Raw genomic sequence first — 27415 nt, 5'->3', positions numbered from 1 at the left:
TAAGTAAAACATTTTCAAATTTTAATTTATGAAATACATTGTAGTATGGATGTATGTTTGAATATGCATAGAAAAAATATCTAGAAGGATACATATTAAATTGTTAACAGGTTACCATGCTGGTGTAGAATTAGGGAAGGGTAAGGCGGGGTGCCCCTACTTTGAAACTCATATGCTTCTGTTATGTTTGAAATTTTACAATGAGAATTCATTACTTTTATAATATTCACAACCATAATAGAAAAATTTGTTTAAAAAAGTAAAAAAAAATAAAAAACACACAAATATGTATACAGTAGTTTTAAGAGCTACATTAGAGGTATGGAGAATTAAATCACATGGCACACTTTTCCACTAATCTGTGGTGGTAAATATAATTTTGTAGTATATAACCAAAGAAACAACATTAGAGAAGCTACTTTTAGCAACATCCCAATTAAAAATGTCCCCTGGGATAAGAGCCCTTAAACACTGACCCTTCAAGATGGATATTAAAACTGAAAGCAGGGCTTAACTATTCCTGTAGAATCTATAGGAAAACATGTCAATCTGAAAACTTTAGACAAAAGAAAAAGCTTCACAGAAGTAAATTTGGAATTATAAAACAATTAACCAAAGGCCAGAAGTTGGGAGTATGAGAACAATCCAGTCTGGACCCAAAACCAAATCACAGAAATCTTGGTAATCTAAGGATGTAGGTTAGGGACATCTATTTTACCCATTTGTTTATCATTTCTCCCAATTTCTCAATTGGCCTGCTTTCTATCTCAATGATTTTAACCTAAGCATACTGGAATTTTAACAGGAAGGAGTAAAATTAATTTGGGAGATAATATTTGTTATTTCTCATGGGTCCCATATTTGAAGAAGTCTTTTTTTTTTTTCTATTTGTTTTTTTCTCTTTTTATTGAAGTCACCACAGATGACAAGCTTTTTATTATTATGAACTTTTTTCTTTCAACAAAGAGGATTCTTCAGGTGACTATCAGGTTGAGGGTTAAACATTCTCATTAAAGTCGAAACATCTGTAACTGGAAGGGTCCATCTTTTGCAAGCTACATAATTAAGAGCTTAACTCATATAATTTTGCACTCCTGAAAGAGTATTCCTGACCTAGGTGTCAGGGTTTATATAGAATTATACTCACTGTGTGAGTAATATGGAAAATTTGATAACATTTAATCGAAAATTACTATAAATGGCAAAAATAAAGGGTATAAATGGCCATACCATTTTTAACAAAAGTTACAATAGCTGAAATATTTGTTTCTCAATGGACTATATTAGTTTAATTTTAAAAAAAAAGGAAAACAGCAAAAGAGTCATCATTATGTATATATAAAGTATTTAGAATGATGTTTGGTACATAACCATCCAAAAAAATGGCTCTATAATGAACAATGGGTTAAAATAATAAACAAAAAAATATAATGACCCAAAATGGACAGAAAAGCTTAGAACTAATTTCCTAGAGTATGTATTTAAATAGAAAGTCGAAGCTCACAGAGAGCAGTAAGGAATTCTTCATTTTCTGGATCTACCTTTTGGGCCCTCTCATAGTACTCAGCAGCCTGCCTTTTTTCTCCTTCCAGCCTGTAAACAAAACCTAGTGCACTTAAACTCTGCACATCTGAAGCATTGTGACCGAGTCTCTTGACAGCCAATTTCTTCAGAGCACTTGTCAATTTGGTGCGTAGGGATGACCGGTCTTTGACCTTTAAGGCTTCTAAATAATGGTGGATAGCAGTACTTTCTGATTTACGGTGAAATTCCTGAAAGCGACCATAATGATAGTGGATCTGATGTTTGTGATCATCAGTTATGTTCTCCAGACGAAGGGCTTTTTGGAAAATGTCTTCAGCATTGCTGTACTGGCCTCCCTCAGCATACATGTTGGCCAGATCCGTGTAGGCAAATGCAAACATAGAGTCCTTTTCCACAGCTGCTTTGAAATGAAAAATAGCAGATGTAATCAGCTCATCAACTTTCAGTTTATCCTTTCCTTTAGGTCTGTTTCGTGTGGCCTTCTTGATTTGGATCATTTGTGCCCTATAGCAAAGTCCCATCTGGTGATGCAGGAAGGAAGAGGTTGGTGTCACCTCCAAAGCCTTTTTCAAAAGTTCCAGAGCTTTGTCCCAGGAATTTTTTCTCCTGTAGAATTTGGCTGCATAACGAAGGACATATGGTTGGGATGATATCTGGTCCAGGATTTCTTCAATATACCTTTCCCCTTCAGCTTCTGCATGTACATCTTGAAGCTTCAGTGCCAGAAAAACCTTAATGTAGGAGTTATCTGGGTTCAAGGTAACAGCTTTCCTCAGAGGGCCCAGGGAAAAGCTCTTTATAGACCCTTCTCTGTCAGAATCATCCAGCCGGTACACTGTGATGGCATAGCCGATGTTAAATTCTGGATTGTCAGGTTCAACTTCCAAAGCCTTCTCAAAAGCTGCTTTAGCCCTTTGGTAATACTTTCCTCCAAATTTCAAGAGTGCCCATCCTTTTTCACAGTCAATCTCAGGACACTCCAACTTGTAATTAGAAGGACTGGACAATTTCTTGCAAACGTTCCCTATCTTCTCTATATACTTCTGAGATTCTTTGAGATGGTCCATGTGATAATATACCCAGGCATAGTTTCCCCAAGTGACCAGACTTCGTATTTCCTCTTTGTCTGAGTGTTCTTGCCGGATTATTTCTTCTGCTTGTTCCAGGCACTCTAGAGCATCTTTATTTTGGCCTTTCAGGTGTTTCACATAGGCCAATAGGTTATAAAGAGTGAGTCTGGATTTTGTGGTAAGAAATTCAAGTTGTTGCCCAATTGTATCTTCCACATCAAACAGATCAATGTCTTCCTTAAGTAAATTCCATGTAAAGTGACATTCTAACTCCAACAGGATGGCCTTCAAGGAGTCCTTAGGAATTTCACTGTCAAAGATAAAATCCCTTTTAATTTTGAAGAAATGAAGGAAATAATCTTTAAACCTTATATACAGTTTTTTGTTTAACAACAATTCTACCTCTTATTTGATCTTACAGTTAAAGCACTAATCCTCTATATCTTCATACTGGTTTCCCTGGTGTAGAGTTAAATTCTAGAAATATCCTCATTATTTATTGCAAAAGCAATTTTGGAGCGATGACAGGATTATCTATGTCACAGGATATTTATTCCCTTCTGGTAGTCACTAACCCATGAGTACCTCCAATTTTTCAGAGGGGAATTTAAAATGTTTTATTTACTTCCCTTGAAAATTAAGAATAATAAATATATATAGCAATAATTAATATAAAAGTTCCATTTCTATATTATGAGTAGGAAGGGAAAGAAGAGGTACAAAATAAGAAAAAGGAGTACACTGAAGAAGACACAGAAACCATACCAATATATCATTTTTACAGAGGAAGCAAGGAAGGGAAAAAGAGAGGGAGGAAGGAAGAGAGAGAGGAAGAAAGAAGGAACCCCTACAGAGAGAAAAAGCACAGAAACAGTAACTGGTATACCAACAGATGGGGAAAAGCATTAAGTTTGAGATAGATAAAAGGAGAGTAACAGATTTCCAGAAAGATGGGGAAAAGGCACAAGGAAATTTAGTAAGCTTAACAGATTTGATGTAAGTGCCACATCCTTCTGAACTCTAGAATTGTGGGCAACAATAGCTAATGCTTATTATTACCTTGTCACTGCTATTAAAATTCACTTCACAAATATTTGTTGAGCTCCCTTTGTGCAAGGCACAATGTAATCTCTGCAGGGCACACTACAGGCACTACAGGCACTATCTCTGAAACTAGGAAGATACAGAGGGAAGGAAGAGCAAGGAAATATTTATTCATTACTGAGACCATTTTATGTGCAAGATCTTCTAAGTAACCCTGGGTATGTAACTGTGAACAAGACATAGCCCTGCTTATACAAAGCTTATAAGTAAACAATTACAATTCAGCATAAAGTTCCATAGAAGTGACCCAGGAAGTGTACATAGTCAAGTGCTGTGGACATCTGTGGTTTTTACTTGGTGAGGACCCATTCTTTTGGTTTCCATTTCTGGAAGAGCCTCTCCTACTCAGTCCATGTGATTTGAAATGGACTGTCTACCTTTGATTCTGGAAAAGGACATGATATTCTAGCCGTTCCCTGGTTTCAGTGATATATTCCGAGGTAGTCCAATTAAAATATACTTTTGTGGGACGCCTGGGTGGCTCAGTTGGTTAAGCAGCTGCCTTCGGCTCAGGTCATGATCCCAGCGTCCTGGGATCGAGTCCCACATCGGGCTCCTTGCTTGGCGGGGAGCCTGCTTCTCCCTCTGCCTCTGCCTGCCATTCTGTCTGCCTGTGCTCGCTCGCTCTCCTCTCTCTCTGACAAATAAATAAAAAATCTTTAAAAAAATATATAGGTATTTCTTCTAAAATTCCATTTATATTTGATTTGCATTTCACTTCTACTGTAATCACGTCTCATTTCTTTGAGGCTCTCTTTCATCTTTGTTGGTTAGTTCCCTTTTGCAAACCATTTAACTGTTTTTGCAAGATGCCATATTGCCAGGAGACAAGGAAGGAACATGTGTTTTCTTTGTGTGTGGACTGAGTAACATGTGCAGTGATCAGTCACTGGTGGACTTTGAAAAAAAAAATGACACGATTGATAATTGTTCGTGATGTTGGTTATTTATGTAGTGATTTGCGGATTGAAGAACAAGCAGCAAAATTTGTACTTTATGTGATTACTCACAGTTACCATTGTAACTGAAATCTGTGGTGTTGGGGGACTCTTGTTATAACTAAGTAAATTGTGGTAACTGAAATTCATGCATGTTAGTACCATGCAAAGTATGGACCTCCTGTAGAGACAGTCAGACATATTTATGTATTGCCACAGATTTGTGCCAACTTGATGCTTGAAAGCTTTCCTCTCTTAAAAGGGTGAGTTATCAAATACTTTGAAGAACTCTCGTCTAAATGAGCAATGCCAAAATTACCACAGGTTACGGCATTTTATATCTTTAAAGCTCCAAATTTAGTTCTCTCTTGATCTTCTGCTATTATTTAATTCAGTTTGCATCCATACTAGATTGTAAGCTTCCTGAAAGTAGAACTGTGTTTTATGTATTTTAATATCTACAGAAATAAAAAAATTACTGGAGTGGATTGAGGGGATAATGTGAGGTAAAGAAGTAGATATGGGGAGTAGAGGCCACTCTCTCAAGGAATTTTACTATGAAGGAACCAGAGAAATAGAGCTGTATCTGGAGGAAGGCTGATGAAAATGTCAAAATAATTTTTAACAGGGGTGCCTGGGTGGCTCAGTGGGTTAAAGCCTCTGCCTTCGGCTCAGGTCATGATTCCAGGGTCCTGGGATCAAGCCCCACGTCGGGCTCTCTGCTCAGCAGGGAGCCTGCTTCCTTCCTCTCTCTCTGCCTCTCTGCCTACTGTGATCTCTGTCTGTCAAATAAATAAATAAAATCTTAAAAAAAAATTTTTTTAACCACAATATTTTTAATAACTTAATGATATGTTATGATATGTCAATAGGAATGATCCAGTAGTAAGGAAGAAAATGATGCTTGTAGAAGAGAGGCAGGGATAACTGCAAGAAAGATGGAACATGAAGCTTAAGTGAAACTATACATTGTTAATATTCAAAACTTTATCTCCAGCTTCAATCTCTTAATCATTATTGCTATGCCCTTTGTCATCCAGCCCATGTCTACTTCTCTAGGCTCATTTTGTACAACCTTCCTTCCACTCCCTGCACTCTAACCATACAGGCCTTTAAAAAAACTGTTACTTCTTCTGCCAAGTATGTATCTACCTCAGGGCATCTGCATGGGCTTTTTCTTCCCTCATTTTGTGAACTCTTCCTCAGAGAGTTCTAGCGTGTGCTTAACTCTCACAATTCTGGTCTTGACTCAAATGTCAGCTCTTCAAAGAGGTGTACCCCTGACCACCTTGGCTAAAGTCTAGTCTAGTCTAGTCTATCACATTTCCCTTTCTGTATAGCACTTTACATCAATATTTGGTGGGAGTTGGGAAGGAGGAGAAGAGTGCTTTAAGTCAAATACTAGCTTGATGTTTTAATCAGACAGAGTTTTAGGAACTGGAAAGGGGTTGTCCTAATAGCAAAAAGTGGCAGAAGTTACAGAACTGAATTAATTGCACAATTAGTGGGGCACCTGGGTGGCTCAGTGGGTTAAGCCGCTGCCTTCGGCTCAGGTCATGATCTCGGGGTCCTGGGATCGAGCCCCGCATCGGGCTCTCTGCTCAGCGGGGAGCCTGCTTCCTCCTCTCTCTCTGACTGCCTCTCTGCCTGCTTGTGATCTCTCTCTGTCAAATAAATAAATAAAAATCTTTAAAAAAAATAATTGCACAATTAGTAGTAGTGAATGACAAAATAAAAGCATTTCTTATTTATAACCTAATCTCTGATCTAATCTTTGATCTCTCATCTCTCCCCTGAATTCCAGACTTAATGAATTTTCAGTTCACACCTTCAGTTAGAAGTTCAGTTGGCATCTCAAATAAACATAAGCAATCCAGAAATCTGGATTCCTTGAGCTTGTTCCTCCCTCAATCTTTTTTGGCACCTCTTAGTTCCACAAGCCAAAGAATCCAGGAGTAATCTGATCTTCTTTTTCTCTCAACCTCTTATCCAATCCAGTTGGAAGTCCTGTTAAATCTAACACCCAGATAAACCTCAAATCCAAGCACTTTCCTCCACTTTTACTGCCGTTTTACTAGTCTAAACCACAATTACCGTTCCTTTGAGCTGGGGCAAAAATCTGGTCTTCCAGCTTTGGCTCTTGATCCCCTCAGAGTCCAACTAAACTTTTGAAAACGTAAACCAGATGATGTCGGTCTCCTGCTTAAAATCTCCCAATGGCTTCCCAACACCCTTAGATATTAATCCAGTCCTTGCCACGTCCTTTAAGTCCCTAAAGGACTTGGCCTTATCTATCTGTCCAACCTTTTCTCCTCCAACTCTCCTCTTCATTCACTGTGTTTTGGACCTTGACTTTCCTATCTTGAACATACCAAGTTCAAGGACTTTAACCCTGGTCATTTTACCCTGGGAATGTTCTGCTTCTAAAACTTTGCATAACTAGCTCTTTCCTATAACTGAGCTCCAACATTCTCTACCCAGGAGGCTACCCATAGCAGAAATATCTAAAATAGTCCCCTCCATTCTAGGTTACTATCTTAGGCTATTACATTATTTTCCTTGTAACTCTTAATACTTTCTCAATTGTGTTATTTACTCAAATATCTATTGTTTATCTATTGCCCCCATTTAAATGTAAGCCCCATAAGAATAGGGACCTTGTTCTGATTTTACATTTTTCACCACTGGGTCCCCAGCACTGTGTCCGTGGAATCTATTATTCTAGGCAGTTAACAGAAGCTCAATAAATAAATATGTGTTGAATGAATGCAGTTATATACTGGCAGTTTCTGGCATGTCCAGCACAGAGGTATAGGCTTAGTGTAAAAAGCACCTGGATTCCAGACGAGAGAATTCTTACTAGTTCTTCACCTTCTGCTAATGGCTCCAGGCTTTCTCCCATTTCAGTTTTCCCTATCTCATTTGTCTTAATATCTTGGCATGCTCTCTGTCTGGCTTCATGTTTGGATTTTGAAAATAAGTTTTAGACTGTTTCCCATCGTCCTGACTGGGAAATCCGGTATAATTGTCCGTTGGTAGTTGTTCCTTTTTCTCGTGTAACTGCACCCAAATCATGGGCAAGACATCCCCTTAACAACCTGCCCAGATCCATGGCAAATGGGCTTACCAGCCCCCTGCCCATCCATACAGTATAATGAACATGTTTCTGTTGCAAAGTTTACACCAGCCCAGCTCAAGGACGATGAAGAGGGCTGCCTCAGGTAATATGAATGTAGTTGTGAGATCTCAAGGGGATAATCAGTCAGTCACTGAAGTGCCTTGCCCAGACTCTGTGGAATTTATGCCCAAATGGACGCTATGCGAAGTTTTACTTTTCAAAACTCTGTCTCTGGAAAGCTGGCAGAGAGAGGCTATTGTGTCTGAAGAGGCAACATTTATCTTTAGGGAATTTGGGGCGTTTGGCCAGGAAGGAGCAGTCTTTCATTGTCCTTGGGGGACAGTTAAACCCCAAGTGGGTTCCATCCCTCTTCCAGTCCATCCTGCATACCATTAGGCCTATCCCTTTTCTTCTCATTTATTCAGACATCTTCCTGATACCTCCTTTCCTTCTTACAGATATTAGAAGTGAAGCACTTATTTCCTTTTTACTTAAAATAATAATAAACATTTGCAAATATTAAGTACCAAGCAATCAACTAACCCCACAGTCCTAAGATTGGGAGGTCATTGATTTGTACGGATAAGAAACAGACTCACAGAGTTTTAAGCAACTTTGCTTTGGGTCACCCAACTAGTAGGTGTTCAGAATGAGGATTTAGAAGAAAGGGGTGTCTGCTTCAGGAGCCCAAGAGCTTATCCTCTCATCCCTCTTACTAACTGCGGTTCACTCATTGCGCACAGGGAAGGGTGCCAGCCCCTGGGGACACAAAGCGGGTGAGAAAAGGACCCCACTACCATAAGGCAGTAAAGGAGACAGAAGAGAACACCCCCCCCCCCCCATAGCGAACAGGGCGGAATAATAAGAATCTGGACGCGGTACAAAAGCAGCTCACAAGAAGGGAAGAACTCAGACCCAGAAACCAGAAAGGCAAAATGGCAGTAGCCGACCTAGGTGACAACTGCAGGGCTGCGGCCAAATCGTGTCTGCCCACATCGGGGGAATGGCAGCTGCCGTCCCGGGAAGGGGAGGAAGGCGACGGGGGCCTCAGGAGACGCCTGCCACGTAGAAGCCGCCTGGAATGGCCCTGGCGGCGGCCGCCAACCAAGCACGGTCGCCGCCGCCACCGAGATGAGCCGCAGGGAGGGGGCAGTCTCCCGGGGAGCGTCGCCTGCCCCCTCCCCCGCCTACCACCCCGGTCAGACAGTCCTGACAGGAGAGGGTCGGTGCTTCGGGGAAGCGCGCGCTGGGCGACCTTCCCCGCCAGGCCCGACTCCAGACGCCCCGAACGGAGTCACGGCTCCCGAGGGGACGCCCCAAACCCGACGCCCCGCTGCTGGGCTTGAGGGGCTCGGCCACTTGAAGGGCCGCGGCGCTGTGCGGGCAACGGGCTGGGAAAAAGGAAAACAACAACAAAACACCACCGGCTTGAAACAAAGGCCTACGCAGTCTGGGGCAGAAGCGAGGAAAAGCCTTTACCTCATGGTGGCTGGGCGCTGCGTGTAGCCCCGGGAGCCGGCAGTACCCTCGGGCTTTCTCCTCAGGATTGGGATCCCGGCCTGCGGAGCGGAGGGGCGCGCGCGTGAGCGGGCCTGTGCGCGTGCGCGGGGAGTGCTGGCGGGCGGTGGGCTCTTGCCACCGGGCCTCTACTGCGCGAGGTCGCTGCCCAGGCGTTGGCTTTGTTAAACGCAGGACCAGAGCGGGAAGAGGGAGCTGGAAAGTGAATCTGATCTCGGACTAGGCGGAGTCCAGTTCCAGGAAACGGAAACTTCTGCTAGAGCTGAGTGGGGCCCCGGCTCGGCTGAGAAACCCCGGGTTGGGGGGAGCGGGGTGCTGGGGGGGGGTCGGGGTGGAGGGGGCGTGCATGTTTGCAGAGCTCCGTGTGGTTCCGTGTGGAATTTGCAGCTGGCCCTCTGGACTTTGGCCTGGGCTCTCACCTGTCTTGCTAAGCCTGCGTGGTGCTCGAGCAACCTTTTTAATTTATTTTTAAATAAAATGAGAGGAGATTGCTCAGCGTTATTCTTGTTGTAAGGGTGGCACCGATGCTGTTTCCAGCTTTCTGCATCCTAAGCTGAAATTGAAGTCCTTGCTTCCCGTCTTCACTGAAAAAACAGGTACAACGCTATACACCAATGCAATTATTTCTGTTGGGTAAATTTAAGGAAATTTTGGGGTCAAGATGTATAAACAGTTTAGCAGTTGATAGGTATTGCTGAATAGCTTTGAATAGAGATTTATACACGTCCACTCACAATTGTGTAAGAGTGCTTGTCTTCTGTGCCCTTGCCAGCCTTACTCACCATAATAAGATTCTAGTGAAGATGGGGGTGGTATTGGGAAGCTAAGCAGAAAATGCCAAATACCAATAAACCTAGACTTTTGTTCCACTTGAATTCAATCATTCATTCATTCAACAAATTATATTGAACAGCTGCTAAAACCAGACCTCGTTCAAGGTACTATCAATATAGTAATGATGAAAACAGAGGACCTACTTTTTTGGAGTTATCTTCTAGTATGGGAGATAAAAATAGTAAAGAACAAATGAAACATGTATCAGATGATACGGAGAAAAAGCACAGAGAGGTTTGGAGTGCGGGGTATTTTTGCTAGTATAAAGCTGTTGGTAATAGCTGAATAGCTTGTTTCACTGAGAAAGTAAGTGGCAACTGAGCAAAGATCTGAAGTGGGTGAGGAGTGAGCACTGGAGATAAGGAGCTAGGGAAGAAAGTTCCAGGCATGGGAAACAGTAGATGCAAACCCCTGGAGGTGAAGCATACTTGGCGTGCATGGATGGTGTGTTTGGAATGGGAAGAGCAGGGAAAAAGTCCCTAAGAATTGAGGTCTGAGAGGTAATGTGGTGGGCCTAAAGGCTATTGTAATGTTTTTCTGAAGCGGGAAGCCACATTTTAGAAAAGGTATTGAATGGTTTAGTATGGGTAGAAAATAAACCTAGAATTTCTTTCTTACTAAGAATTTTAAAAAATTTAAAAGAATTAAGAATAAAAAGAATTTCGGGGCTCCTGGATGGCTCAGTGGGTTAAGCCTCTGCCTTTGGCTCAGGTCATGATGTCAGGCTCTCTGCTCAGCAGGGAGCCTGCTTCTACCACTCTCTCTGCCTGCCTCTCTACCTACTTTTGATTTCTCTCTCTCTGTCAAATAAACAAATAAAATTTTTAAAAAAAGAATAAAAAGAATTTAAAAAATAGTCCTCCACTGTTTGAAAACATTTCCAGTATGTTGATTGTGTTTTTTCTTCCTTGTTCCCACTTCTTTCCCTTCCTTTCTCTTAGCTTATCTGGGTCAAGAGATTGTCTTTGCTTATAAAGGTTTAAATGAATAGCAACTAAGCAATCAGAAGTAAACATCAAAGGAAAAAGAAATCCTGGTTATCTAAATATATTGTTAAGAATTCAAATTCAGAAAGACAAAAACTACCTGTAAAAAATTTAAAGAATATGGGGCGCCTGTGTGGCTCAGTGGGTTAAAACCTCTGCCTTCGGCTCAGGTCGTGGTCCCGGGGTTCTGGGATCGAGCCCCGAGCCCCGCATTGGGCTCTCTGCTCAGCAGGGAGCCGGCTTCCCTTCCTCTCTCTCTGCCTGCCTCTCTGCCTACTTGTGATCTCTGTCAAATAAACAAAATCTTTTTTAAAAAATTTAAAGAATATACATTTTCAGGATGGAGGAAACGAAGACCTGTTGAGTGGGTGTTGAACATGTTGAAATTATTAGGTGGAATTTATAGATCAATCTTTATTTTCACAGAAAGGTGGATTGGGTGCGGTCTTCGGCAAATCAATAGTGCATTGTCCTTTGAATTTATTCTTTTCAAAAAATGTTTATTTATTTGACAGAGAGAGCACGAGAGAGCGTGCAAGCAGAGAGAGTGGCAGGCAGAAGGAGAGGGAGAAGGAGAAGCAGGCTTTCCGCCAAGTGGGGAACCCAATGTGGGGCTCAATCCCAGAACCCTGGGATCATGACCTGAGCCGAAGGACAGACACTTAATTGACTGAGCCACCCAGCTGCCCCTTGATTTATTCTTACCAAGATGTAAAACACAGCAACTAGGGAAAAAGGAAATAGAAAGTGAAACATGGCAACTGACCTAAAATCGGCTTGAGAAACTGAAACTTAAGTAATAAGTCTGCTAAGAAACAGATGTAAGGCAGAGTTTCTCAACCTTGACAGTGATTGACGTTTGGGCTGGACAATTCTTTGTTGCGGGAAACTGTCTAGTGATGTTTAAGAAGCATCCTTGTTTATAACCACTAGATGTCAGCAGGACCCTGCAGTTGTGACCAAAAAAAAAAAAAAAAAAAAATATCTCTATTAGTTGGCAAACGCAACTTTTTTTTTTTTTTCTCTAAGGCCCCAAATCCTCTCCCTTGTTATGTCCCTCCTCCAAGAATCACTGGTATCCATAATACCCTCCTGTCTTCAGAGCACAGCCTGAAATACATATGAGGTGGACTTTGGGTAGAAAAGAAATGGCTGAATACAGATAAAGGGCAGTCGGGGATGATACTGAGTTCAGAAGGAGACCTGTGTGGAAGGGTGGATATCAAGGGGAATGTCCCAGAAGGCCTACTCCCTTCAGCATGGACTCTAGCGTGGAGGTGGCTGTCTCACATTTGGCCTGGCTGGGGATAAGCTCCAGAGCTGTGGACTCAGACTGAGGGTGAGTCATTCAAGCTGGGCAGGCTGCAGGTAAAGGCCCTTAATCCCAGTGCAGTTCCAGCACTCACAGCATTGTGGGAATGGAGACGTTGGTGGCTAGGGTGAATCTCCAAAGAGCTGGAACCTGCAGTAGCGTGCAGACCACAATTAGCAAAGACCTGGTCTGCAGTACTTAACAATAGTGAATGGCAGGCGTTGTGGCTTGGCCTGATTTAGGGGTACATGAGAGACACCCCCTTGGCACTTGGAGAAATTCCAGAGGGGAGGTAACTAAGGACACCAATGAGGTTTTGTCAGTCATTTGCATTGTAGTAACAAGCTCATGAAATTCAACTGTCAGTTTAAAGAGATCACTTGCTAATACCTAGAGATATTCATATGTGAGGCTGGCAATTACATTTTTGTTTAAGATTTTATCTACTTATTTAGAGAGAGCATGTGAGTGGAGAGAGGAGCAGAAGGAGAGAGAGAATCCCAAGAAGATCCCACTCTGAGCATGGAGCACAACTTGAGGCAGGATCCCGCTACCTCAAGATCATGACCCAGGCCAAAATCAAGAGCTGGACATTTAATTGACTAAGCCATCCAGATACTTCTAGCAGTAGCATTTTCAGTACTAAAGAGTATCTTTTTTCCTAAATTTGCTGCTTGTCATTCTCTGCAAACATCCAGGCTGTCCCACACTTTAGCGTTACTGAGCCCTGAGAAGTGCAAGAGTTCTCTCCCAGAGTAGGGAGGGATGGGATAGAGAGACGGTATTGGGTTATACGACACTTCAGTAACAATAATCTCTGGAGATTGTCAAAGCACAAACACATCACATAATCCAGGGATTTATTTTACATCATTGAACTCTGCTTTTTGGGTGTAAGTGGCGTATAACAATACCTGGGAAGAGATGCCTAATAAAGAATGAACTAATTCTCCAACAAGTATTTACCTTTCATATATCTCACTCTGGTAGAATTGGCAGTGGTTAAACTCATTTTAAAACAGCATGCTTCCCCAAACAGAAGCACTTTAAAATATCATTCCTGTTAAATCTAACAGATCTCTTGTTTCAGTGATAAAGAAGTTGGGAAGATGATTTCTACCTGACTCTGATGCCTGCCCTCAATAATACAAAGTTTGCTTCCCTGCAATTTCTGTAAAATTTCAGTAGAAATCCAAAACCCTACTGATTAGTATTCTGTTAATTCCTTGGGGATTTGTAATTTTGTAGATTAGGAATCCCTACCAGGGAATGCAGGGAGCTTCTAGAAGCCAGGAAAGGTACAAAAAGGATTGTCCCCTAGAGCCTGTGGAGGCAGTGTGGCTCTGCCAGCACCTTGATGTTAGCCCAATGAAACCCATTTCAGACTTCTGACCTCCAGAACTATAAGATGATAAACTTGAATGGTTTTAGCCTACCAAGTTTATGGCAATTAGTTATAGCTACATAGGAAATTAATATATCCTCCTCTAAAACAAATATAAAAATGAAAAAACAGTAACATTGTTTCCTTATTTTTTTCCTTTTAAAAATATTACTTGGTGTACAATGTCTTAATAAAATGTCCTTCTCAAAAGTGACTTCTACTGATGGTCTCTCAAATCATACAGCAACCTTTTCATATTTCTTGATCAATACCAACAAATGACTGAATTCATAGTGCTTCAAACCAAATGGCATAAAAGAGAAATGCTTGGACAGTTTGACAAATTAAATTCCAAACTTCTTTTTGGAGAAAACTGATTTTTAATTGACTGCATACTCATTTTACTGTTTTTCTCACTGGATTATAAAAGGCATGAGGTTTGGGGAAAATGTCTGCTTTTTTCACTGAAGTTAATTACCTTGAGGTGGACCGCATCTGTCCATTCCTAGTTCCTAGAAGAGTGTGCTGGCCCTCATGGCATCTTATGACCACGATATAGTTTAGATCCATATTCATTTCCAAACCCAACAAATCAAGATTACTTAAATAACAAGAATCCCACTCCCTAAGTTTACTGTAGTTACAGAAGTGGGTAGTGACTCTAAGCAAAATACCACAGAAATGGAAAATAGAGCTATCTAAGGGAAAAGGAAAGGGACCATGGCCAGGCTGGCCCACTATGGGAGCCTAAGTTCACTTTAAGTGAACTTCCCTTTAAGGGAAGAGGGGCTATTAGACAAACCTTGTGTTATCTGGAGGTAAGCAAACCTAAGGCATTAGAAGGAACTCTTAGGCCTGTTTCCTTGACAGAACTATCTGATGGTAGGGGATTCCTCAGACATACACCATCTCACTTACTATAGGGGTGCGTGCTCTGCATTGTACAAGAGGGTAAATCTCCATTACAGAAAAATCCTTATTGTCAGATATGGGACCAATAGGACATTTTTTTCCTGAGATTCCCTTCACGCCTCTCCAGCTTGGGCACAATAAGAAATACTAAGACATTTCACCTTTATTTGCTTTTGTGTACTCAAGACACAGTGGCAAAGACCACCTGGAATCACATTGTCTGGTTTCAGTATTGGACTTTGCCATTACTGGCTATGTCATCTTGGGCTGGTTAGCTCACCCTTTTTTTTTTTTTTTAAACATTTATTTATTTATTTAGTAAACTCCACCCTCAACATGGGGTTCCAACTCATGACGCTGAGATCAGGAGTTGTGTGCTTTTCTGACTGAGCCAGTCATGTGCCCTGGTTCACCTTTCTAAGTCAAAATTTCTTACCTATGAAATCAGGATAGTCATAGATCTTTCCTCCTGGGGTTGTGGTGAAATGAAATGGAATAACACATGGAAAGCATGTCTCGCTGCAGAGCATTTAGCAACTGGATATTACTATCATTATGTGTGACAAATCCCTCCATCTGTGCAGTGGGCAGTCTGCACTAACCTCCAGCAGGAGCACTTCCCCATTATAATTTGGGAATTATGTCATGTCTCTGACTGTGCAGCTGCTGGAGCAGGTGCTCTGCTGTGATCCTCAGGCCAGAGAAATCTAGATCTTCCCACCTTAGGACCCAAGTCAGAGAGCTCTGGACATGCCCACACATGGAACCTGGTGAAGCCTCTTGGGCAGCAGGCATCCAGCCCTTCCCTTGGACGGACTGATCTATGTGGGGAGAAGAGATTTTGCAAAGGTGATCACTTCTCAGCTCTCTCCTAGTTCTGTATCAGATGCGATGTTTCTAGCAGACCAACTGAGTTTCCAGGTGAAAACATTTTCTGCAAGGCACCAGCTCTAACCTAACTCTGAAATAAAAGGATGGAAATGTCAGCAAATACTGAAAAGTTAGAAGGGCTATATACACTAATAGCAGTATGTCTTTGAAATTTTTTTGCATAAAATTATTGCAAATAAATACTTTTTAATTGAAGTATAGTTGACATATTGTTTCATATTAGTTTCAGGTGTAAAAATAGTGATTCAACATTTATCTACATTATGTAGATTAAAATACTTTAATTGAAGTATAGTTGACATTGTTTCATATTAGTTTCAGGTGTAAAAATAGTGATTCAACATTTATCTACATTATGTAATGATCACCACGGTGAGACTATACCATTTGTCATCCTACAAAGTTATTACGATATTATTGATTATATTCCTATGCTGTACTTTATATCTCCATAACTTATTTACTTTATAACTGAAGGTGTTTACCTCTTAATCTCCTTCCCCTATTGACACCTAGTTTCTCTGACACAGAAGCAAAGCAAATCTTTATCTTGTGATCACTATGAATTTGGCAGCAGTCCTGGTTCTGTGGGGCTCTGATTTAGCTGATTAGGTATGCAGAATCTTGACCACTGTGTCTTTGGCATGAACAGACCCATGAACTCACAGGACAGCAGCACTAAGGAGAGAGGAAACAGTCAATATAGTGTATAAATGTGTCTATGTGTATGTGTGTGTCTGTGTGTGTTTACAAATAGGAAAGAATAGTGAAAAGTAAAGAGAAACTCATTTTGAATGGACAGGGTTTTGACTTGAGGAAATGAAACTTGAGCATAGAACTATGAGTCCAATATCAGAATTCTAGGACCAGTTCTGTGTTTGACTAACAATCTAGATGAGTCAAACTCTATGAGTTGTCTTATCAGTTAAATAAAAGGGTTAGCCTTGGACAGTGGCTTGCAGCCCTGGCTGCAAACTAGAAAATTCCTTGAGAATCTTTCAAAACAGAGCAAAAAAAAAACAAAAAACTAACTAAACAAAACAGAGAAGCTGACCCCTGAGCTAATCTCTAGTCCAGTGAATCAGAATCTCTGGTAGTGAGGCCCAGGCATCAGAATTATCAGTCATTGAAAGAAAGAAATCCCAAGGTAATTTTAGTGTGTAATCATGATTTAAAACCACTGCACTAGGGGTGCCTGGGTGGCATGGTTGGTTAGATATCTAATTCATGGTTTTGGCTCAGGTCATAATCTCAGGGTGGTGAGATCAAGCCCTATATCAGGCTCTGGGCTCAGGAAGGAGTCTGCTTGAGTTTCTTTCTCTCCCTCTCCCCCTGCCCCCCACTCTTACTATCTCTCTAAAATAGATAAATAAATCTTAAAAAAAAAAAAAAGGAAAAAACCAACCAACCAAAGAAAAAAAACCCATTGGGCTTGGTTTTGCTTCTTAGTATGGTCTATGGACCAGCAGCATTAGCATCAACTAAAGCTTGTTAGAAATGCAGAGTCTTAGGTCCCTGACAAAGACCTACTTAATTAGAGTTTTTTTTTTGAACAGGATGTCTAGGTGACTTGTTGATATATTAAAGTTTGAGGGGTGCCTGGGTGGTTCAGTCAGTTAAACATCTGACTCTTTAGAGTGAGAGAGAGAGCGTGAACAGGGTGAGGGGCAGAGGCAGAAGCAGACTCCCTGCTGAGCAGGGAGCCCTATGCGGGGCTCAATCCTGGGACTCTGGGGTCATGACCTGAGCTGAAGGTAGACATTTAACCAACTGAGCCACGCAGGCACCCCCTAAATGTCTGACACTTGATCTCAGCTCAGGTCTTGATCTCAGGGTCGTGAGTTCAAGACCCATGTTGTGAGTTCAGACTCAGCATGGAGCCTACTTTAAAAAAAAGTTTGAGGGGTACTTTTTTAGATGATTCCTGGGTCCCTTACAGGCCAAATGACATAGGAGTATGAGTAGGGACTCATTCCCAGTACATGTCCATCTTTCTTTGAGGCTCTGAGGCAGCAGCTTCTTTTCTCTGTGCCTTGATGTCTCCATGTTTACCTTAATAATTCACACAATATGATAAAGGAACATAGGTCAAAGTGCTTTGACCTCTATATGCAGTGTCTGATGTTTGCCTTAGAGATTACTCATGTTTGCAAATTCATGCCAGTCACATCCATAAAGAAAATACTCAGCTATCTGCTCTGATAGTTACAGTGATTTTCAGACCATCTCAGGTGTCTTAATGGCTGTCTTTGGCCTACCATAATTTATATCCCTGGCTGACTCCCTTATATTCCACATGTAATATAAGGAATATATGGGATTTTTGTGTTTTATTGTTACATGTCCAGCAGTCATTCACTTGGAATTGTCAATATAAATGTCAAGGAACATTTACGCCATTGACCTAGTCTCAAGACATTGCATAGCCTGCTCCTATAATGTCTATGAGAAAAGTTCTCAGGATCCTAGGAGGCAAACATTTTTAGACTTGTCTGAAATATCTTGGACTTAGGGAGTCCAGTCAACTAAAAAAAATTAAGAGGTGAAGATATTTTCTAATTGCGTTGAAGTTTAGAATTCTAAGCTGGGCTGAAAAGCACAAGTTCTACTACTCACATCCTTTCATCATTTTCATAGCTCTGGGAAGTCCTTAAATGTTTAGGGAGCTAGATTCAAACATGTTGTTGGTATGTCTAAGAAAGTCTTTATTGCCATTAGCTCCTTATTTTTTTTTCAAAAGCCAGTGATCTGTGACACTTGAGTGGCTCAGTCAGTTAAGAGTCTGCCTTCAGCTCGGGTCATGATCCCAGGGTCCTGGGATGGAGCCCTGCATTGGGCTCCCTGCTCAACAGGAGACCTGCTTCTCCCTTTGCCTGCTGCTCCCACTGCTTGTGCTTGCTCTCCTCTGACAAATAAATTTTTTTTAAAAGTTAGCAAGCAATGAATGATCATTAGTTACATGCAGGCTGCTTTTTTGGTACCTGGATATGACATATTTCCTCTTCTCAAGTGACTTGCCATCTAAGTGGAGAGACAGATTCATAAGCATTTATTCAAATTCAAAACCACACGGCCACCCTGACCAAGTGCCTTATATCCTGGTCTGGCAAGACATGATTGAGAACCCTCACTCCTGGCTTAAACCTTTTCTCCCTCCCAGAGCAGGACCTATATCCAAGATCCTAGCCCTGCGGAACCCAACTCCTAAGTCTGACAAGAAAACGGAGTCCAAACCAAAGACTCCGCTTTACCCAGTCCTTCAGGACACTTCCACGGAGGACCTGATTCTTCTACCACCCTACCAGGTCTCCCCCCCACCCTGTCTGCCCCTCCAGCAGAAGCATCAGGGGCTGCTGAGGGAGTGCCTCTCCTCCTCCCAGATGGAGGGGCCGGCGGCAGGGACACGTGGGCGGACCCATGGGCAGCCCCAACCCCAAACCTGGGACTGGCCGATTCCACTGTCCTTCCCCTCCATGCCATGGGACCCCCAATGAAATGGGGAGACAGACAATGTTATATTGGCCATTCTCTACTAGTGATTTATACAACTGCAGAACCCAACATGCAAAGTTCTCCGGTAACCCAAAAGATCTGATTAGTCTTTTGGATACTGTTCTTTTCACCCATCAGCCCACCTGGGATGACCGTCAGCAGCTCTTGCAGGTTCTCTTTACCACTGAGGAAAGAGAGCAAATCCAGGTGGAAGCCCAGAAGTCCGTCCTGGGTGACGACAGACAGCCAACTCAGAACTCCGATCTCATAAATGCAGCTTTCCCCTTGTCTCACCCCGCTTGGGACTACAACTCGGCAGAAGGTAAGGAGAGGCTCCAGATCTACCGCCAGACTCTAATGGCAGGTCTCAAGGCTGCAGCACGCAAGCCTACAATCTGGCCAAGGTATATGACGTAAGACAGGGTAAAGATGAGAGTCCGGTGGTATTCCTAGGAAGGATCATAGAGGCGTTCAGACAGTACACCCCTATGAATCCAGAGGCCCCAGAAACCAGAGCTGCCATTGTATGGCTTTTGTTAACCAAGCTGCTCCAGACATTAAAAGGAAATTGCAGAGGGTAGAAAGACTAGGAGTAAAGAGCCTACAGGATCTGATAGTGGTGGCAGAAAGAGTCTACAAATAACAGAGAGAGCCTGGAGGAACAACAGGCTAAGATAAGTGACTATCAGACCCGGAACCTGGCTAAGATTCTATTGGCCACAACCACGGATGACACATGAAAAACAGAGACGTCTCAAGAAGTTGGCTTCAGGAGCAGGTAAGGAGGATGGCCCCTTCAAGAACGCCCCAAACTGAATAAAAACCAGTGTGCTTATTGCAAGGAAGAAGGCCACTGGGTAAAGGATTGCCCCAACAAAAGGCCAAAGGCCTCCGCTACTATCTTGGAGGTCAAAGATTTAGATGACTAGGGGGGTCGGGGTTCGGCACTCCTCCCCGAGCCCAGGGTAACCCTTAAAGTGGAGGGGCAACCGATTAAATTCCTAGTAGACACCAGGACACAGCACTCTGTCTTGCTACAACCTCAAGGGAAGTTGACAAATAAGACCTCATGGGTATAGGGGGCCACAGGCACTAAACAATATTCATGGACTACCTGAAGAACAGTGGATCTCGGTATGGGCCGGGTATCCCGTTCCTTCATGGTCATCCCTGAGGGCCCCTACCCCTTGTTAGGCCGGGATCTACTCACCAAGATGGGAGCCCAAATTAGTTTCCTCCCTAAAGGGGCAAAGGTTCTGGATAAAGAGGGGCACCCGATCCAGGTGCTTGTCATGAACCTCGAGGACGAATATCATCTTCATCAAACACCCCCAGCACCAATGACCGGCATTGACCGCTGGTTGCAGGAATTTCCCCAAGCATGGGCAGAAACTGGGGGAATGGGACTGGCCCAACATCGGCCAGCTATATACATTGAACTAAAGCCAGGAGCAGATCCAGTTAGGGTCTGCCAATACCCCATGCCTCTCACAGCACAGACGGGGATCACCCCACACATCCAGCGACTGCTAGACTCCGGCATACTGTAGCCTTGTCAGTTGGCCTGGAACACTCCCCTGCTGCTGGTGCAAAAGCCACACTCTAATGATTATAGACTGGTCCAGGACTTGAGGGAAGTTAACCGATGGGTGATGGACATGCACCCTACGGTCCCAAACCCCTACACTCTCCTCTCCACCTTGCCCCCAGACAAGACTTGGTACACAGTGCTAGACCTAAAGGATGCCTTTTTCAGCTTGCCCTTGGCCCCAAAGAGCCAAGAGCTCTTCACTTTTGAATGGGCGGACCTGGAGAAGGGCATCAATGGCCAACTCACCTGGACTCAGCTACCACAAGGATTCAAGAATTCGCCCACCATCTTTGACAAGGCACTGCATGAAGACTTAGGTGAGTTCCGTACCAAGCACCCTAATCTGACTCTATTACAATAGACTCTATTATGATAGAGTCCTGTTGGCAGCAGAGGACCAGAAAACATGCTTACAAGGCACCAAGGATTTGCTCCAAGTGATAGCAACTCTGGGATACCAGGCTTCAGCTAAGAAGGCCCAGATATGCAGAACAGAGGTGAGCTACCTGGGGTACAAATTAAAAGATGGACAGAGATGGTTAATGGATGCATGGAAGGAGACCATCATGAGAATCCCACAGCCTTGAAATGTCTGCCAGGTACATGAATTCCTACGGTCGGCTGGGTTCTGCCAATTGTGGATCCCTGGTTTCGCTGACATGGCTGGGCCCCTCTATGAGGCCAACAAAAACAGGACTTTGTATGGACTGGGGCCATGAACAAAGCCTTCAATGACCTTAAGCAAGCCTTGCTTTTGGCCCCTGCACTCGGGCTGCCTGATCTGACTAAGCCCTTCCACCTTTATATGGATGAAAAGGAAGGGGTGTTGAAGGGAGTCCTAACTCAATACATAGGCCCCTGGAAGAGACCGGTGGCCTACCTCTCAAAGAAATGAGATGCCGTGGCCGCTGGATGGCCTCCATGCTTAAAAATTATTGCTGCAGTGGCCACCATGGTCAAGGATGCAGATAAGCTGGCTATGGGGTAGGAACTATACGTCACTACCCTACATGCCATTGAAGGGTGCTCACACAACCCCCTGGACCGATGGATCAGCAATGCCCGCTTGACCCATTACCAGGGCTTGCTTTTGAACCCTACCAGAATTTTGTTCCAGGCACCAACAGCCCTAAACCCAGTGACGCTGCTCCCTAACCCTGACTGGGAACTCTGCCTACATGACTGTCAAGAAATCCTGGCTCAGGTGCATGGAGTCAGAGCCGATCTCCAGGACCGACCACTGCCGAATGCGGATGACAGCTGGTATACAGACGGCAGCAGCTTTGTCTGGGAAGGAATCAGGTTTGCAGGGGCAGCTGTAACCACAGAGACAGAGACTGTCTGGGCGGAACCGTTAGCGACTGGGACATCTGCCCAACGTGCAGAACTGATTGCGTCAACCAAGGCACTAACAATGGGAGCAGGCAAGCGGATAAACATCTATACTGAGACCAGGTACGCCTTTGCCACAGCCCACATCCACGGAGCCATTTATAGAGAAAGGGGGCTCTTAACAGCAGAAGAAAAGACTATTAAAAACAAGGCAGAAATCCTTGAGCTCCTAAGGGTCCTCTGGCTGCCTAAGGCACTGGCCATTATGCATTGTCCGGGACACCAAAAAGCAGACACGCCAGTGGCCAGGGGAAACTGGCCGGCCGACTTAAAGGCAAAAGAGGCAGCTCTTTCGGTGAACCATGTCTTAGTGACCACACTGCCTGATCCAGGAGCACCGAGCTTGCCAGACAACCCCAACTACACTGACGCAGACTTACAATGGATTAGGCATCTGCCCATGACACAATGCTTACATGGCTGGTGGAGAGCTGCAGATTCCAGCATAATCCTACCAGAGGAATGGGGATGGCGAATCCTATCCAAAATGCATAAGAGTACCCACATGGGAACAAAAAAAATTGGAAGACTTGGTGCGACATGCAAGGATCACCATCAAAGACTCCAGATCAAAGATCGGACAGATTGTGGCAAGCTGCCACACATGTCAATTAACTAATGCCACCGCCGATGGATCTAACCTGGGCACCTGGCTCCGGGGGGAAACCACCCAGGACCCTACTGAAAATACGGATAAAAATACGGAAAATACAGATACAGGTGTTTGCTAGGGCTTGTAGATACTTTTTCAGGATGGACAGAGGCATTTCCCACCAAACATGAAACAGCACAGACCGTGACCAAGAAGCTGCTGGAAGACATCTTACTGAGGTATGGTTTTATTATTAAGATTGGATCAGACAACGGATCAGGATTCATCTCTAAGGTAACACAGGGAGTAGCACTAGTACTTGGGGCAGATTGGAAATTACATTGTGCATATAGGCCCCAGAGCTCAGGACAGGTAGAGAGGATGAACAGACCATTAAAAGAGACCTTAACTAAATTAGCCCTGGAGACTGGCAGGGACTGGGTGACTCTCCTCCCCTTCACCCTATATAGGGTACGAAACTCCCCATATAAGATGGGACTTACTCCCTATGAGATCATGTTTGGTATTCCTTCACCTATTATTCCCAATTTAAAACCTGAGGTGCTTGCTGAGTTTGATGATCACCAACTCCTTTTCTCCCTCCAAATGTTACAACGAACCCATGAACAGGTGTGGCCTAAGCTGAGGGCCTCTACAAGACCGGGCCACCCCCGGACCCCCATTGATATCGGCCGGGTGTACGTCCAGAGACACCAACATCAGACACTTCAACCTGGCTGGAAGGGACACTACATCGTGCTCCTGACCACTCCCACAGCTCTCAAGGTCGACGGGATTACTCCCTGGGTCCACTACACCCAAGTCCGGCCAGCTGACCCACACGCTGTTCTCAAGGACTTTGTCCCAGAATGGAAAAGCCAACCAAACAAGGACAATCCCCTGAAGCCAGAGCTGTGGCGCTGGTAATAATACTCTTAACCTTGTTTACCCAATGCCTTTCCAACCCCCATATGCCACAAAATCTGACATGGGTACTTTATAATGCAGCCACTGGAGACACTTTGAGTACCACCACCGGCTCACACCCACCCGGGACATGGTTTCCCTCTTTAACTTTTGACTTGGCTAAACTCCTTCACCTAACCTGGGATGAAACCTTCATTAGTAAACATCATTTCTATGTCTGCCCGGGGCACACCAAAGAAAAGGCACAACAATGTGGAGGCACCAGCAGTTATTACTGCTCTTCATGGAGCTGTGTCTCCAGTGACCACATCTGGTGGAACCCTCCTGTGAAAAAGGACCTTATATCTGTTAGCCGAACTGGTACTACGGGCCAGTGCTCTAAATCTACTAAATCTATAGAGGGCACTTGCAATCCAGTAAGCATTACTTTTACTCCTGAAGGACGGGCAGAGATGAGATGGAGTACTGGACTCTGGTGGGGAGTAAGACTTTATGAAAAAACCAGAGTTTTCCCCAGAGACCCAGGTGCTATATTCGGAATCAAACTCCTCCAGCAACCCTTAACTAACCCAGTTGCCTGAAGCCCAAGCCCTGTGCTAGCACCTCCTCCGCCCAAACCTCAGACAACTCCTACCTCCCCACCGCCCTCCTCTGTACCTACTGTGCCGTCTGCATCCAAGAATACCCCTGATGCAGACACAGTCACTCCTGCCCCGACCTAAACCAGCCTGGACCCATGACTGGGTCCTTCCTTAGGTACATCTGAGAGGGGGGAATGTGGAGGCCGAGAAAATTAAGGACATCCCACCTCAAGTTTAACCTTAGGAAGAGTACAGCCATCTTAGCTTCAGCAGCCATCTCAGGCCCTAGTGACCAGGGGCTGAACTTAAGTTCCAGGAAAAACCGCTATACCCAACCCTGCAACACCCCAGCAACAGCTAATCAGCTTACTCAAGGAAAGTCTGAAATTTCCCTTCTTCCCCCAACCAAAGCCTCTTGTAATGACACATAAATACCTCTGCCTTAACTAGACTCGGGGTCCAAGTCCCTACTCTGCTGTGTTGGGTATACTTGGGCCCAAGCTTAAGCTTGTCGAATAAACCCTCGTGTGATTGCATCGGTGTTGGCTCCTTGGTGGTCTCTCGGACACGAAAACTTGGGCATTACACTTGGTTGCCTTGTTAGTACAGAAGAAGCAATGTTTATCTCTTCCTCGGGTATAGGAAAAATCCTTCTTTAGTTAACTCTTGAGCTTTTAGCTGAAGCATTTGGCAGAATCATAGTCATGCTGGCTCTCCATCCAGAGAATATTCCCAAGAACGTATGCTCCAGGCCTGGCTCTGCTAAGGGAGGTTTTTGAAGCAACTCATGCAATATGCAGTGATGCTGGCTGCACATGCTAAGGTTCCAGAAGGCTCTGGCCTGGGACGACCAGACCAGATCTATGTCAAGTCACAGTAATCCTGCAAAAGCAGATGAGACGGAATATGTCTGTGAAAGTGCCGGCTGACCACCAACCTGATATTCTAGAAGTGGGAAGTTTTATTTGCTATATGTCCTTAGTGTCCACTCAAGTATGAGTTTGCTTCAGGTGTTTTGGTAGTTGTACCTCCTGAAGGTACTCAGTCGTTCAATGGCCTGTAGGTGAGATCTAGTCCCTGACTTCCCCAAAGCCAGGCAAATACCATCTGGAGACAGACTAGATTCAGAGAGCCAGAGGTGCAGAGATAGATCATACCCATTTCCTCTCAGGGGGTTGGCTGATCGGGTACCCTATTTGGTGCCAAAACTGGAAGCAAAACTGGGTGTTCTTCTGATGAAGAATTCTTTACGTTCCACCTGGGCCCATCACATTCATCACTTCAGCAGGTGAAGGGATATATAAATGGTGGTATGTCCATACAATGGAGTATTAGTCAACAGTTGAAACAAATGAGCTACCAAGCCATAAGGACATGAAGGAACATTAAATGCGTATTGCTACATGAAAGACATACTTAAGAAGACTACATGTTATATAATTCCAAGTATATGACATTCTGGAGAAGTCCAAATTATAGAAATAATAAACAGATCATTCCTTGCCAATGGTTTAGGGTGAATGGTACAGGTGGAACTCAGGATACTTTTAGGACAGTGAGACTCTTCTTATGATGCAATAATGGTAGATACCTAATATTATGTATAATACAAAGAATGAACTATACTGTAAACTCTGGGCTTTAATTAGGAATAACAAATCAATATTGGTTCATCAGTTGTGACTAATATACCATACAAATGCAAGATGTTAGTATAACAGCATAGCAGCTGGCCTTAAAGGTTGACTTGCTTCCAGTTAACACTCCTTACTTGCTGACCTAAGTCCCTTGATCTACAACAGACTAATTTACTTTCTTTGAGGTTTACTGACCACTGACCTTGAGGAGTGAAGGACCAGACCTTTCCCAGGCCACAGAAGCCAGCAAGTCTGTTTGAAACAGTCTTGGCTCTATGATTAGCCCAGCAATTTTTTTAGCAAAATGTTTTTCTTTCTCTCTCTCTCTCTCTCTTTTTTTTTGGTCACGCAAGTGATTTTACTGACTTCCCTTTGTATATCTGTAGGTGTTGCCTTCCTTTGCAGAAAGAACAGAATACTCCTGCACATCACGGAACAAGAACCAGACCCCCCTCGCTCCCCAAAACACACACACACAATTCCTCCTCACTAAGATAACTTTTGTAGCTGGTATTGTGGAATCTTCACATAATCAAGAATCCTTGCAGGCCACTGCGCTCCCTTTGTTGATTAACTACCCTACACTGTACCCTACACCCCTTAAGAAACCCCGAAGCCAGGTAGAATCCTTGGAATTGTCTTTAGAACATGAGTCCGCCTTCTCAGGTTGCCAGCCTCCTGACTAAAGCTCCCATTCCTTTCCAGTCAAACACTCGTCTCTTGAGTAATGGCCTTTTGAGGGACTGGTAGCCGAACTTGGGTTCAGTAATCTTAGTAACAGGGAAACTGTAGAAGGGGTGAGGGTGTAGAGGAGGCAAGTAGAGTAGAACTTTGGACTTTATGTGCATTTTTTCTATAAGCCTACAAGTGCTCTGAAAATAAAGTTTATTGAGTGAAAAAGAAAAAAAAAAAAAACTCTTGCAGTAAGGGAGCTAACTACTTCAATGGGGGAGGGCAACTATAGCCACAGGGAAACAGCTCCCATCTTAATATCTGCAAATGTCTGAAAGATTAGTCACAGAAGTGCATGCGTGTGTGTGTGTGTGTGTGTGTGTGTGTGTGTGTGTGTATTTACAAATAGGAAAGAGCTCACAGAGTAGGCAGTTAGACAGGAGCCAGTGATAAATAGGTGACATGTTAGAAGCCTGAGGGTACAACATCCTGACTCCAGTGACTTTAACAAGCTGCCCTTAGGGCTTCCAACACTCCAGGGCTGACAGACCCACAGCCACAGGTGCAGAACATGCCTCTTCTCTTTAATCTCTGCCCCAAGGTAATCTATAGCTTCATTACAGTATATTTGCACTATGGTTTCAAGGATGCCCCCACCCCATAGGGGAAGGTGGCCAGGAAAGTTGCAACAAGAACCTTGTAGGGCCAAAACTCCCCTTCCCAAGTGGTAGGAGGAGTCCCTTGTGTAATTAGAAACAGCCTCTGTTAGAGAGGGTCCTAAACGATGTGGTTTGGGAATATAGTGATGTCCAGTGGGGTGAGGTCCGGAGCTGACAACCAAGAAAGAATTCTGGACACATCTTTTGTGCAAAATGGTGGTTTATTAAAGCACAGGGACAGGACCCATGGGCAGGCAGAA

General features: G+C 43.6%; 2 protein-coding genes across 2 annotated transcripts; one reads left to right on the top strand and one right to left on the bottom strand.

Annotated features, from left to right (window-relative positions):
* Positions 1-9527, bottom strand: IFIT5 (interferon induced protein with tetratricopeptide repeats 5). The gene is made up of 2 exons (XM_047702643.1): positions 9255-9527; positions 1-2925 (listed from the first exon to the last, which is right to left on the bottom strand). The coding sequence occupies exons 1-2, from the start codon at positions 9257-9259 to the stop codon at positions 1482-1484; spliced, it is 1449 nt and encodes a 482-aa protein (XP_047558599.1). The 5' UTR covers positions 9260-9527; the 3' UTR covers positions 1-1481.
* On the top strand, positions 9258-26248 carry LOC125084395 (uncharacterized). Its single transcript, XM_047701628.1, has 4 exons — positions 9258-9275; positions 9517-9556; positions 19244-19426; positions 22828-26248. The coding sequence occupies exons 1-4, from the start codon at positions 9258-9260 to the stop codon at positions 23604-23606; spliced, it is 1020 nt and encodes a 339-aa protein (XP_047557584.1). The 3' UTR covers positions 23607-26248.
* Positions 26249-27415: the final 1167 nt, after the last annotated feature.

Source organism: Lutra lutra, chromosome 14 (assembly GCF_902655055.1).
Source record: "Lutra lutra chromosome 14, mLutLut1.2, whole genome shotgun sequence".
Taxonomy (NCBI): Eukaryota; Metazoa; Chordata; class Mammalia; order Carnivora; family Mustelidae; genus Lutra; species Lutra lutra.
This window is presented reverse-complemented; position numbering and strand designations above follow the sequence as displayed.